Raw genomic sequence first — 15252 nt, 5'->3', positions numbered from 1 at the left:
CATTTTATCAAGAAGAGAGGAACAATTTTACATTAAAAGAATAGCAATTTCTCTGTTGAAGAAGATAGCTCTCATTTTGCAGCCAGTGTGCATACTTCTTAAGGCTAAATGACATATGTAGCAATTCCTATGGAAACTTTTTATAAGGAAAAGCAGCTCTGAGAGAAGGCAGTTTAGAAGGGAGAATTAAAAGGGAGATGGGGTGCATAGCCCCTCTCTCATCAATTCTCAGCTCTAGTTTACCCCTCACAGACCTGCATTTTCTTATAGCTTTGTTACACACAGTGTCACAGGGCTGACAAGGAAAGATCAGTGGCAAGTCAGGTGGGAAACCCAGAGGTCAGAGGGATGGATACAGAATCACTTAGATGTGGAATCCCTGGGTAATGACGGGTGGAACAGACCTGTCTGCAGTGCCAGATTTTGCTATTTGTCAGGGAGATGTCTTCTGCCACTACATTTTCCATTTGGTGTAGGCAACCTGGAGCCAGAGAGCTCTTTCCCCACTTGCCAGGAATAATTTTTATCATTCATATTGGTAGGTTATATTTTTATCATATAGTTTTAGTGTGTTGTTGCCTTACACCCAAGTTCAAAGAATGATGCCAGTTAAGAACTGAAATAAAACAGGAATGTTCCATAGTATTGTGATGGCAGTGACCCAGGACCAGGTGATCCCTGTAGCAGATATCAGCAGAAGCCTGGTTGTGGCTATGGGATTCCAGCCACTTGTTGGCATGGGAAAGTGATATTTATTCCTTGTAGATTTCTGGAATTAGCCCAAGGACAACCAAGGCACTTTTATTTTTATCATTTTGGACTCAGAAATTGATTATATTTATACTGGCAATGCCCATGCTAAGGAACCCTGCATTAAAACAAGCTTGCATTGCAACCCTATGTATCCTTACTCAAAAATAAACTGCACTGAGTTCAGTGGGAATTGCTCCCAGTCCCAGGTACGTGTGCTTGGGATTTCAGCCTTAACAGCAATTAAATTAAATGTGCAGAAGATAGACTGTACTAGTCAGACTGCGTTAAGAAATTGCATAAAATGACGGCTTGAGTTGAGGCAAAATTCATTCCCTCTGCGTATTTAACTTTCCCCCCCACCTGGCTTATTATTATGACAAAGGGATGATCTCCCAACCCCAAAAGTCAATAAGAACTTTCTTACTGACATCAGTGAGGAAAAGATCAAGCCCAAATGCCACATTCAAATAAGCTTTACCCTTCACTGCAGCTGTGGTGTTGGGACAGCTGGCAGTACTTCCTTATTCTGAAATGTGAAGACAGATCAAAGACCGACCAATCCATCTTCAGCTTAGTTCACAGCACCATCGACAACTGTTTATTTGACCCCATTGGCCTAACTCTTCCAGGACCATGTGGAGAACAGCTGCTTCTGTGCCACATATTTGACACTGAGGGACATTTCACGAGGAAGGGCCACTGCAGCAGTTGAAACTCAACACTGTCGGAAATTGACTTACCAGGCAGCAAAATACCACTTGTTTTCTCCAGCAAAATATCTTATGTCCTTCCTTGTTTTTATATTAATATTATCACAAAGTAATATTCGTGCGAAGTATCAAGGTGCAGAAAAGCACATGTTTCTACACACCTTGTATTTTTCTCTCAAGTATTCCCACCTGCAGGCCCATGCAGAGGGCAGGGGCAGCTGGATGCACAAGCACCATCTCTGCGGGGCCATGGGTGCCCAGGCACCCACAGAAATTTCCGTGAGGGGGCTGGCTCTGGCAGGCCCTCCCCTGTCTGCATCGGGCTCTGGTGGGCCCTCCTGTTGCAGCAGCAGGCTCTGTTGGAGCCCATTGCAGCAGAGGGAGGGCCTGACAGAGCCTGTCCTAGCGTGTGACCCACATGATGTCACAGACATGTGCCGGCAACCTACAATGTTGGGTGGAACCCAGTGCGCCTGGCTGGGTACGCTTGCCCCAGGCCTCAGAGGGCTAAGCCAGCTCGAGGTCCTTGCCAGGGGCCTGCCAGACATACGCTGTCTTGCCAAGAATGCCCCATGCCTCCCAGCCAGCTGGGAACTCCTGTCCTGGGCCTGGTCACACCCACAACATACATTTAAAGCACATGGCTTCCTCCAATGAACCCTGGGACTGGTATTATCCTTCACAGAGATATAATTTCCTATACCCTTACAAACTATAGTTCCCAGGATTCTTTGGAGGAAGCTATGTACTTAAAATGGCTTTAAATGTGTGGTGTGGATGTGACACCCCCCCCCAAAAAAATACATGCCCTTGGAGAAGGTCCAATGCCTCTCGCTATAGGACATGTTGAAGCACATACTGTTCATTACCTTCCAGCTATTCTCAGTTAAGAAAGGATCTCTAGTTTTTAAAAGACAGACTGGGAAAGACTTCTGCCTGAGACCCTGGAAAATGGCTGTCATTTGGAATGGACAGATCCAGGCTAGATGAGCCAGTGGTCTGATTCAGTATAAGTCAGCTTCATATGAAGAAAGGGAAGGGAGGGATGGGAGGAGAACAAAGGAGCAGAAGGACTGGGGAAATGGGGGGGGGGCTGGGCTGAGAGGGAAAAGGGAGAGAGCAAGGGGGGAGGGGGGAAGTGGAAATGGCAGCTTCTTCCCTCCTTCCTGCCCCCAGAAACCCCCACACCCTGCCTGTGTAATTTTATGAGCCCTCATCTTACAGGCTTATCAGATGGTGCCCCTCCAGAGTGCTGGATTTATAGTTCATTAACTGAAGTTGAGGATGGAGCAGGGCAGCCAATGCTGGTCTTCTTCCCATGATGTAGCTATACATCAATGCGCTCTGCATTCATGGCTCAAGCCTGAAATCTCCTCTTTCTTGACAGACCTTGAGCTTCTGGCTATTATTTTTATATTTTGTTGCTCAGCCATGCATAAAAGAAGAGAAACTTTGTTAAAAAGAAGTCCTGGTGTCAGCAAGCTTTTCCCCAAGCTGGCCTTAGTGGCTAATAGAAAACTACCAGCCAGAAACTCAAACAATGGAGGAAAGAGACATTGATGCAATGTAGATATGTCCTGCCTTGCAACTAATAGGAGTTAAAACCAGAGGTGCTAGAGGTGTAAACTTCAACTTCCCTCATTATTTTTTTACCTTTTATTCTAAAATTTAGGAGACGGAACCCCCACCTCCACACACAGATGCAAAACAAGCTGGTTTCCCCCACACAGTTAATTTGGGAAAACTCACCTGAATGCACCTTGCCTTTGTTGATCCTGGGAAATAGCGCAGAATAAAGAGGTGATTAAGTGATGAATTGGTGCAGCAATAAAACTGCCAGCACAATTGCAAAGCTTAGCAGGGTCCAGTATGGTTTCAAATTGGATGGAAGACCACATGTTGAGGTTCCTGCATTGAATGGGATTAGCCTAGATGACCCTTATAGTTACTTCCAACTCTACAATTCTATTATTCTAAAATTCTAATTGAACTGGACTCTTCCATGGTATATATGTTTAGAATTTGACCTGACATACTTTTTAGCTTCCAACACTGCTCTTCATATTATACTTTTTACAAACTTCTGCATGGCATTTTCCTCATGAAGTCTATAGTGTTCTATTTGAATGGGCTGTGATGTTCCAAGCCAGCTTCCTGTAGTGAGTGCCAATCTGTCTGAAATCTAGCAGCCCCACTTTCCCCCCTGGGCTCCTTTTCCCATCAGTTGATGTGAAAAATACTGCATATGAACCCAATTTATCCATCTTGCACAAGAAAGATGTAGTAGCAATGCTATAAATTCTGTAGGCATAGTTCTCAGCTGGTAAGGTGAATTGATTTTCCATTTGCCTGTCTTGGAGAGCTTATTTCCTTGAAAAGACACAAGTCTGGTTGCAACCATGGAAAGCAGTAAATAAGGGGGGGGGCTTCTTTCATTCTTGTTATATGGCTGGATCAGTTTCTGTGACAAGATTCTTTTATATGTGTGTGCAGTGGGGAGAGTACACAGAGCTTAAATATTACATGGAGAGTTTGGATATTGCCAGCAGTGCAAAAGTATCTGCTATCTATTGAACTAAATTTGCAGAGTAACATCTTACGTTAGTCATACTCAGAGAAGACCCATTGTAATGAGTGAACAAGGAACGTCTGTTTATTGCAAGGGGCCCCAGGTTCCCCGATGTAAAGTGTATGTAAGGTTATAATGGACCTTGCAGCCCCTGACAACAGAAGTAAGAATTTTAATAATTTCCTAAACCCTGAGTAACTTGCACACCTCTCTGTTGAATCTTGCACTGCTCCCTTTTCAAGAGCTTGCTGGAAGTTCAACAAGCATGAGGCAAACCACCATCACAATTTGCTTGCTGCATCACTAAGGCTGCACTCCTGTATTCACTTACCTGGGAGTAAGCTCCATTGAATTCAGTGGGGCTTACTTCTGAGCAGAATTTAATTTAAAGCTGAAACCATATTGTACTATTTTAACATGCCACAGGAGTACAAATAGACAAAACTGAAATAAAGCAACTTTGGCAGATTATCAAAAGGTGAGATTTAAATGTTGCTATTAGTGACCTCTAGTGTTTGGAACAAGACTCTCCAGACTACCAACCAACATTAAGAACTATATTTTCCTATGTGGGATCGGAAATAAGGAATGCACTGACTTTGATACAAGTTGTTGGCTGTGGATGTAGAATTTTATGTGCTGTTTTTTACTGACTGCTTCATTTGACTTTATTTTAATTGTATTTGCTTCATTTGACTTTATTTTCACTGTATTTGTATATTGCATTGTGTGATGCTACTATGCACTGCCTTGAAATGCCAGCATAACAGGTAGTAAATAAATAGCTTAATAGATAATAATAATAAAAACTCATGCAGTATAAAACCTTATAAAAATCGTGACTAGTTCAGTACTTGACAGTAGCAGTTGGGGCTGCCATATAGCTGGCAATGAGAACGCTTCCCTGAACGGCCTCGGCCCAGTAGGCCTGAAGGAGCGTCTCCACCCCTATTGTTCTGCCCGGATGCTGAGGTCCAGAGCCGAGGGCCTTCTCATTGCGAGAAGTGAGGTTACAGGGAAGCAGACAGAGGGCCTTCTCAGTAGTGGCACCTGCCCTGTGGAACGCCCTCCCATCAGATGTCAAGGAAATAAGCAGCTATCTTATCTTTAAAAGACATCTGAAGGCAGCCCTGCTTAGGGAAGCTTTTAATAGACTTTTTAAAATAGACTATTGTATTTTACTATTCTGCTTTGGAGTCACCCCTTGCCCACCTCCCTTGGTCCGTCCTCACCCACCCACTGGGTCCCAGGGCTGCCCTGCTGCCTGCGCTGGGATGTGGATCCCCGCAGAAGCCCTCAGGGCCTGCATGGGGTGCCTGGTTGGGCCCTCTTTGAATTTTGCACTCAGGGCCACGGCCCGTGGGACTCCCCCACACTACGCCATTGTGTTGCGGGAAGCAATTGTTAGCCTACACTTTCCAGTGTACTTTCCTATCACTTTCATTACCTCAGAAAGACTGTTGCCTTTTAAAAAAGCAGGTTTGTTGTGCAAGAGCTCCAAAACCACTTTAGTTGTCCCAGCTGAATTTGCTGGTGTGCTGTTGACTCCCACCCACAAAAGAGCAACATTCTGGAAGCATCCTGAGGTAAACTGTCAGGATCGTATCTGACATAGACCAGAGAGACCTATTTTGGAGGGAAAGTCTTCAAGGCCCCACAGAAAACCCCCCTCCAGCTGAAGACCTGGAGGAACCACAATAGTCTGCAGCCTGAAGAAGTCCATTGGGAGGATGTCTCCCTTGGCTCCTCCAACGAATCCCTCAGCATCCCTTGGTCCCCCATGATCTCCCACAGGCCTCTGGACTGAACGTGGCCGTGGGCATGACAAGACAGCCAGCGCTGCCAGAGCAGTGCCTGTTGGACTGTCAGGAGACGCTTTTGCTAGGGGTCTGCTTGGGAAGAAGGGTCTAAAGAGGATGCAAGCTGTGAGCCAGGACAGGACGAGGCAAAGGAACTAGAGAAGTCTCTCTGTCTCCTTGAGGCCTTTGCTGAGTTAACAGCTCACTTTTGACCTCATTCAGCTCCTGCCTCCAGCTGAGGTACTGGCAGTGCCATGGCCATAAAGTAGCTTTTCTATTTAAGGAATTGACAAAAGATGAGCTATATGCTGCTGTTTTTCAGCGACCTCTAGTGGCTAAAAGAAGCATCTGCCAACTACCAAAATTAAGAATCATATTTTCCACAGAAAATATGTTAAACTAAAATGATAGAACTGAATAATGCTATTGACCAGAACACTAAAAGGCAATCATATATGTGACCACTCATCATATTTTATTACAGTCAAAGACCAGCTCGAAAAGCACAACTGAGACAGCTTTCACAAGAATAAAATATACATGTAAAGCAATGTACAACAGCTTAAATATTAAAATCTAAGATAAGTGCATATACACATAAAGACCTAAAAATTTGGGCTACCATACAAATTGGCCCTGACACCCTGGAGGCTGACTTCGACTGTTTTCCTAGCGAAAGAATGTGTTTTGGGGGGTGGTCTGCTCCTGCAAATCTGCGTGCAGAATCTGGCGACCATCCAGGTCGCCTTGTGGTCTTTGCCTAAGAGGAGAAAATTGAGTTTAGACTTATCTGGAAGGTCAGCAAGCCTCACCAGCTGGGGGTCAATGATATCTCTGCGTGCCTCGTCATAAAAGGGACATCTAAAAAAGAAATGTTCCGGGCCTCCTAGTTCCCCTACTGGGCAGCCACAAAGACTCTGAGCATACGGGACTTTTCCAAATGCTGCTTCCAAAACCGGCGAGGGCAAGGCCCAGCTTCTGGCTAGAGTAAAGGCCCTTCTCATGTTTCTTGATATGAGAAAATAGAGGTATGCTGCCAGGGCCGCAACATACCTCTCATTTTCTATGATTATACAATCGGGGGACCTCAAGCAGTCCTGTTGTCTCTCTGTGTCCATGATTCTTTGCCTGACCACAGACCTTGCTTGGCCCAGGCCCAAGTTTAGAAGGGCTTGTGGAGCAAAGCCCAATTTCTGGAGAGTGTTCAGAACTGCTGTCTGCCAGCCAGACTTGAACCAGTCGCATAGAATCAGTGAGGCTATTCCTCGGGGGAGCAATTTCAATGTCAGCCAGTTATACAGGTGAAACTCGGAAATTTAGAATATCGTGGAAAAGTTCCTTTATTTCAGTAATTCAACTTAAAAGGTGAAACTAATATATGAGATAGACTCATGACATACAAAGCAATAGATGTCAAGCCTTTATTTGTTATAATTGTGATGATTATGGTGTACAGCTGATGAAAACCTCAAATTAACAATCTCAGAAAATTAGAAGATTAAATGAAATCAGCAAAACAAGGGCTGCAAATAGAGCAATATTGGACCTCTGGGAAGTAGAAGCATGCATATGTACTCAGTACTTGGTTTGGGCCCCTTTTGCATCAATTACTGCCTCAACGTGGCGTGGCATGGATGCTATCAGCCTGTGGCACTGCTGAGGTGTTATGGATGTTCAACGTCCTCATACATAGATTGGAAAAAGGCAACCCATCGGTCAGGTGGAAAATGTGAGGATAAGGGAGAGGCAGCTTTGTGCAAGCCAGACGTAACCAGTTTCCAAAATAATGTCTGTTTTTTTGCTTTTGCCACAATAATTAGTTCGGACCAGCACTTTCTGCTATAAGCGTTCTTTTGGCAGGTTATCAGGGCTTTGTATTTTTTTTTTAGGGCACGATCGGAGAGATAAGCTTGCTGCCTAGCATGGTTATCAGGTGTCAGGGCGGCTTTATAAGCATTTTGCAAGGCTTTCTTGGCCTGCAAACAGGTGTGATCAAACCAGGGTTTATTTACTGTTATAGGTTTAGTTCGCGTCTTCTCTGAGGTGTTGAAGAGGTGGGGTTTTAAACGATGGAGCAGGCGCTCATAGTCAAAAAGTGGGTCCTCTGGGTTAGAATTGTTACCAGAGCCATTTGAGTGTGCACAGATTTTCAGAAGCTAAAATCTCCTTCAGTTTGTTGTCAAGTGCGGGGGTCTATTTGACCCGGCATCCAGGCTGCTCCACAGCAGTAATCTCTGTGGGTATACTGTTTTAAGAAAGATTGTCTCGTTTTTGAGGGATACCTGCAAGTATAAGGGGAAGTGATCCCCCTCTACATATTGAAGCACTTGTAATCACACAGTTTTTGCTAGTAATTCGCTATCAAACAGCATGTAGTCAATTGTACTGGTTTTTGACCCTGACAAGAAAGTATATTCCCCAGGAATATCTCCACTAGTGCAGCCATTTAGAATGTATAAATTTAGCTGCCATGAAAATTTGAAGAGACAGGCACCAGCATAATTTGAGTGTTGGTCCTTTGATAACCTTGGTTGCTGTCGAACTTCTAGGCCAGACACATCAGAAAACCCAATTTTATACCTGTATTTACATGCTAAACTGTAATCATCTGGCCCTATCCTTGCATTTAGGTCTATGTGACCACTCACACCTTTATTGTCAATCTAAGCTCTCAAGGTGAAAGCTGTAAATTAAAGGTCATTATTCTAATATTGGGAGGTGGCAGTGCCTTCTTAGCTCTTGGTAACCTGTTATTTTTATAAAATAAAATAAAAAAGCAGATAAGCACTTCTGATACTGTACATTACAATTTAGTCCCTGTTTCCATTTCAATGTATAGTGTTTTGCATTCCAGTTAGGAAATCTGTCTTTTTCACACTTTATTTTCAAGAAAACCATAGCTGCTGTGTCTAGCTGCTAGTGAATAACATGATTTGAGCTGGCTGATATGTTCGTCCACAAACTGGAGCTCAGTGCTAACAAGGCAGGTTCTGTGTGTTTGTCTGTTTAGGGAGACACTGCTCAACCTGCTGTGGCTGGAGTTGCACTGCCCAAATGGATTAAGTTCCCAGTCTGGGGGGAGCACTCCTGGACCCAGTCTTGCTGTGGGAGGTCCGTGTGGCCTCTGGGGCAAGCAGTATTTTCATCAGTTTAGACTTGTGCACCCGCAGCAGCCATTCCTGGACAAAGAGTCTCACTGCAGTTAGTCGTGTCCTGGTAACATTTAGGCATGACTTCTGTAATGCAGTGTACATGGGGCTGCCTTCAAAGTCTTTTTCAGAAAATACAGTTGATTCTGACTACAGCTGCTAGGTTGCTGTCTGTGCCTGGTCACTTTGAAATGTTGCTGGTTGTTAAAGAACTGCTCCAGCTGACAGGCCACTTCGGAGTGCCAGGCCAAATACTGGTGCCTCCCATTAAAGCCAGGATGGGAGACCTGTGCCCTCCAGGTGTTGCAGAGTTTCCTCCACCTCTGGCTGAGGAGAGCTGGCCTCCAACAGCATCCTTACGCCCTCAGGTTCTCCTTGAAGCCCTTTAGGCTCTGAAGGAGCCCGTGCTTCCATTTCAACCTGCCTATGTATTGAGAGATGTTTTGAGGCTCTTCTGTAGGTGCCACTAAAGTTAAGTTTACCATATATGAACTTTCCTCTCCTGAGAATTTGTGTCACCAACATTGCTGTCCTTACAGTGCCAGGCAAGGATTTAAAAATAAATCAAAAGCCTAATCCTTTAAATGCATCCCTGTTTTGCAATATTGCAATGCTTTTTGTATTTTATAATCTTTTTTTAAAGAAGTTCCTGGAAGCACTGCTGCAAAGTGTGTGTGTAATGAATCAACAACAGCTGAGTGAAAAGGTATCTGGTGTAGGTGCTTCCTCTGCATTGCTTTAGCTGTCATGTTTGTGTACAGTTTTTAAAGCTGCCCATCTCCCCATTTAAGTATCCTACCTTGAGGCACATGTGTATGAATATATAAATTAATGAAAAAAATAAAAAATCCTACTCATTCAATATACACAATGGGACTGGCTTATGAGTATACAAGTTAATTTTTTCCTTGCATTTTTTGCCGGCAGAAGAGGAAGAGCTGCTTGTGGGATTTTCTGCCTCTGAAGCCAGAATAACCTGGCCAGCCTTTAGTATTATGCAACTTGGCGTGGGGGTGCTATTTGCTCTTCTTCCTCTGTCAGCAAAATGTCTTGAACCAAAGGAAAGGATTATACCAAGGAAAGGATTAAACACACACACCCCTTCCCTGGAGCTGTTGTTCAGAACTTATTTACACCTATTTTTTTATGCCATGTCTCACCGAACCCTCAGACTCTGTGTGGACATATTTTTTTTAAGCAATGACTGGTATCTTTAAAAAAATGGATAATTCTGTTTACAACAGTTTACTGTGTATTTATGTCAGTCAGTCAAGCATTTCCATTGTATCCTACAATTAAATGTTTGCTGAGAAAGTGTAGAGATGAAAGGTGTTTCCCCCCTGGCAGACCATAAGTGCCTAACTTGCAGGTTGGTTACTCTATAATAAATACTATATACTAAAACTGCATAATTTTGGTGTTAAACTTAAGTGCTGGGATTCCAGTGAAACAAGTGATGTGATGCCAGCACTGCATGTCTACTTTTGCTGCAGTATAAACAAAGAGGAACTATTATTGCTGTTTACTGTGACTTTTGGGGGTAATTTGCTGACTTGCTCATGTATTTCCTCCAGGTTCAGGTTCTTCACAGTCAAGCATTTGCATACAAGTTTAAATTTACTTCACAATGAAAGTGAAGTAAAAAAAATGTGTAAACACTTTGGTGTTCTAATGCTAATACAGTGGTACCTCTAGATTCGAACGGGATCCATTCCGGAGCCCCGTTCGCATCTAAAAGCAAACGTAACCTGTGTCCGTGTGTCTGCGTGCGTGGGTCATGTGCATGGGTCATTTTGAGCGTCTGTGCATGCGCAAGCGGTGAAACCCGGAAGTAACGCACTCCGTTACTTCCGGGTTGCCGCGGAGCGCAACTCGAACGCGCTCATCCCGAAGCACATTCAACCTGAGGTATGACTGTAAGACCAAGGAAGTAGAACATGGCATGTGCAGCAGATCTGGAGGCAGACTTCTCTTTTATGGGATTGTGCATCCTCAAACTGGCTTGTTGGGCACGATGTGATTTGCTATTCCGCTAGTTATTCAAAATGGCAGAATGGGCGCTTCCTCATATTAATTCTCAATGCTGTCACAGCAGAGCCTGGGTGTCTGGTGCTACTACGGTACTTTGGATACATGAGGTATATGAATTTGAATGTTCAAACATAAAAGTCCCAGTCATGCTGGTCAGCCATGGTAAAGCTGCAACCCTATGTCTGGGTTCTTGGAATTAAACCCTTTTGAATGTGGGCCTATGGGACTCACCTCCAGAGAAAGAAGCACAGGACTGAGCCACACATTTCAATGAATGCAGCAAGAATTGCAGATCAGATGAATGTGATGTGGTAGTTCTGTGATTAGAATTCCCAGCATATTTTTCTGTTCAAAAAGCAGCCCTGGATTAGGACCATGGCGCAAGAGGAGGAGGGAACCCTTCCTCCCTGCACTGTTTTCCTGCTGAAAATCTGTTATTTTCCATGTCTGTATACTCATGTGTTTCCTAATGAACACACCATAGGTGATTTATGGTACTGCAATTACTTATTTGCTGTTGAGCTTGCATATTATTGACATGGTTATACCAACCTGTCAGGCTTTTTTATTTAAATGAAGGGGGAAATAAATAAATAAATCCATGCCTACTCTAGCTTTTCCAGACCCTACTTTGGGGTCCATTGCTATGCCATGTCTTCCAGGTAGGATGTAGATTCAAGGTCCTGGTATTAATATTCAATGCTTGGGACCAGGAAAACTAAAATATTATCTAATTCCTTCAATATACAACAGATAACTGTGTTCTGCAAAAGAGGGGCCTCCTCTAGCTCCCATCTTATCTGGAGGCCCCATCTATATGAAGTAGGAATTGGGCCTTGAGTGTGGTGGCAAACATGCTTTGGAACAGCCTCTCACTGAACATCAGATACACACCATTTCAGTCATCTTTTCAGACCTTCCTCTTTCAACAAGCCTTTTTATTGGAGATTTCTTCATCTGTATTCTTGGTAGTGGTGCCCACCCTATGGAACGCCCTCCCACCAGATGTCAAAGAAATAAACAACTATCTGACTTTTAGAAGACATCTGAAGGCAGCCCTGCTTAGGGAAGCTTTTAATATTTGATGAATTATTGTATTTTACTATTTTGCTGGAAGCAGCCCAGAGTGGCTGGGGAAACCCAGCCAGGTGGGCAGGAAAATATATGATGATGATGATGATGATGATGATGATGATTAGACTTGAAATTGTTTTATATATGAAATTGTGTGTGTGTGTGTGTGTGTGTGTGTGTGTGTGTATTCTAAATTGATATGTTTAATAGGAAGTAAGTCACAAAGGGAAATAAATAACAAATTGTTTGTGAAATCTTTCTAGTCTAGGCCACCATTTTTCAGTTGGATGCTTGTCAACAGTACCCTGAGCCCTGGAAAAATGAATAAGAAATAAGTAATGAATACAGTTAAAGAGAAATTCAGCCCAGATCACTGCCTAATATGAGAGTGATGCCCTATAACTGGGAGTGACACAACCATAACTTGATCAATATCTATATTCCCAAGTATAGGTTTTTGGGAAGAATGTCAAGGTGAAATATTGACTGTATTTATCTCATCAGCCTTTGTTTTGTTTAGAGTAACTTTTTAAAAGTAACAGATATTCATGGTAAAATAAATTATGTTGTGCAAATAAACCCTTAATAAATATCCTTCAGGGGAGATCTGCTAGGTAATATGAAAAACTGACTGACTGCAATGAAATGAAATTGCTTGTATGCACTTCTTACAGCTCAAAGTATTATCTTCAATATGCAGATAAGGCAGGAACATAAAATGAAAACCTCATAAAATGCAGAATACTAATCCAGGGGGCTGCGTCTGGAGCGGAAAGAGCCTTGTAAAATAAGCCAAAAAATGTAAGAACTTAATTACGTGTGCAAAAGAGGGGAAGAATTCATTTCAAAGCAGTGTGAATTTTCTGGTAGTCATAATTTAATGTGAAACAACAATTAAGCCCTGCAGTAAAGTTTGCATCAAAATTATAATGTAGGAATATTTTTAAAAAATGGATTTATGATTGCAAGTTCCTCACTCCCATTTCGTGGGCATCTTCACTAGTCTAACTATGTTGAGATTGCAGCTGAAATCTCCCAAGCATTAGTGCCATAAAGTCCTATTAATTCCAACCCAGGCAAAAGCTTGCATTCTCAAGGAGGAAATGTAATCTAAGTTTCAAAGCATTTAAAATATTTATTCAATATTATTTCTGAATATACTTTTGGTTTGTGGCATCCCACCAATAAATGATTTCAGAAACACACCAGCTCTTGAGGTGAAATACTTTAGGGCAGGGGGAACAGAAATGCACAAAAAGAGCAAGAATCTCTGGCAGAGAAGAGGAAGAACACCCCTTGCTTCCATGGGACAGATATGAACACAAAAGCACAATGAGTTAAATAATAAGTTCCTTGTCTATATAAATTCCCTGATTGGACTGGGTGGTAATACTCGCTGTGCAGTTATCCTGTGCTGGATGGGGAACCTTGTGAATGAAGACTTGTGCGCCTTCTCTCGGGTCAGCTGCTGGGACTGTGCATGCAGCAGAATGGTTGCTTGGGAGGGGGAGCAAAGAGGGGCTGGATATAACCCCCCCCCCCCACACACACATTCCACCTCCCATTTAACTGCTGGTTAACATGATTATAAAAGGGGTTATGGAGCTTTAATGCCTTCTGCCTTTAGAAGTGAGCCATAAAGATTAATGGGCAAAGGAGCATCCTCTCCTACCCACTGAAATGCTTTTAAATCACACACACACACCCCACACACAGCAGGGACTTTATGAAGCTCATGTGAGGGGGGTCAGGTGAGAGAAATCCCCCCTGCACTCTCAGTCATTTCAGAGGAAAATAAGGCCATCCTTTGTCCTCTGGGTGATCATTACAGGAGTTGGGAATTGGGCTCAAATGGAACCAGAGTCTGATTTCTCCCTACAATCATTCCAAGGGGAAATGGAGACATAAGCTTCCATTCACCCTCTAAGCAACCACTGGGCAGAGAGATTTGCTGCTTCCTGTGCTGGCTAATGCAGCAGGCCTTGCTCCTTTCTCTCACCCAGTATGACTCACTCCCTGTTCCTGTGCAAGGCTAGAGTTGCACACAACTGCCATGGGTAATCCCAAGCGACCACAGAAAATGTGTATAACCAGAACCAGTTTGTGGGAAACTGGAATATCTCTTCAACTCCAGTCCCCTTAAGGATATGTTCCTAATATAAAGTATTTTCATTCCATGACTCCAGTTTGGGGTCTCAGTGTATAAACATGCACGTAACCAACACCTATACACATGTGTGTGTGGAAATAAAATACACATAAACATGCACACAGGTGAATATGTGTTGTAAGGAAAACCAACCACTCTTCTACCTGATATATTTCTTTCTGTAAAAGTAAAATAAAACTAGCATGGTGTAGCATTAAAGATGGCCATTTGCCTGCAAAAAACCCAATGTCTGCAGAGATATATTAACACTTCTTCTTAAAGGGCAAAGTCTATTTCCGGTGCATAATGGGAAAAGCCATCAAACATGCTCTCACCTAGCCAATTTATTTAAAAGCAACTAGAGAATTTTTGGACCTTAAGTACTGGGAAGGGGCATATTTTGACCCTGTGGAGGGGATAGCTATGATGTTACATTGCTATGTATATGAGAAAAGTACACTTTTGGTAGTCAGAGGAAGAATTTGAGAAAGGTGGAGGCACAAAAAGCTGAACATTTTTAGACAGTATTAAGGCAGTTCAGTCGGAGTCTTCATCATCAAGGTATTCATCTGCATTGCTTAAGGTTCGCATTATGTCTAGAAGAAAGAGCAACAAACATTTAAAAAATGTAAATTTAGGGTGCAACCCAACAGCTAAGACAGAAGAATAAGAAGCAGTCGCAGTCCCAATACGCAGAAGGTGTTCCAATGGCTGTGGTGGAGGAAAGGGGCATGTTGCAGTGGCCAAGAGCGAAAACAGTCTCCTCGTTGATGTGAATGGGAAGGTCAATTTACAACATGGAAAAGGGCAGGAGTGTGGCTGGGTAGAGTACCAACACAAATCACCACTCCTCCTCCCCCTTGGACTGGAGTGAGTGAACAGGGCATATAGCAAGTGGTAGCAGCTCTGACATGGATTCAATCACCCCAACAGCATTGCCAGTCATTTTGAGTGTTTTCAAAATCTGTTACCAGAGCTGTCACCTCTTGTGCGTCAAATTTCTAGCAAGACAATTGCA

At 43.2% G+C, this 15252-nt stretch overlaps 1 protein-coding gene and 2 long non-coding RNA genes across 3 annotated transcripts in view; 1 reads left to right on the top strand and 2 right to left on the bottom strand.

Annotated features, from left to right (window-relative positions):
* Window positions 1-261: 261 nt before the first annotated feature.
* Window positions 262-6168, bottom strand: LOC310826697. The gene is made up of 3 exons (XR_014555932.1): window positions 5480-6168; window positions 3213-3371; window positions 262-769 (listed from the first exon to the last, which is right to left on the bottom strand). It is a non-coding gene; the product is annotated as an uncharacterized lncRNA (long non-coding RNA).
* A 1820-nt stretch (window positions 6169-7988) lies between these two features.
* On the top strand, window positions 7989-13617 carry LOC310826853. Its single transcript, XR_014556031.1, has 2 exons — window positions 7989-10662; window positions 10902-13617. It is a non-coding gene; the product is annotated as an uncharacterized lncRNA (long non-coding RNA).
* OSTF1 (osteoclast stimulating factor 1) overlaps window positions 13201-15252 on the bottom strand; it is a 23055-nt gene continuing 21003 nt past the window's right edge. The window contains exon 10 of the mRNA XM_083702146.1: window positions 13201-14830. Within this exon, the coding sequence (XP_083558272.1) occupies window positions 14772-14830 (59 nt within the window). The 3' untranslated portion in view covers window positions 13201-14771. The remainder of the gene's footprint in view (window positions 14831-15252) is intronic.

Source organism: Podarcis gaigeae, assembly GCF_964106915.1.
Source record: "Podarcis gaigeae genome assembly, chromosome: 11".
Classification (NCBI taxonomy): Eukaryota; Metazoa; Chordata; class Lepidosauria; order Squamata; family Lacertidae; genus Podarcis; species Podarcis gaigeae.
The sequence above is the reverse complement of the archived record's forward strand: the minus strand, read 5'-3'. Positions and strand labels throughout refer to the sequence as shown.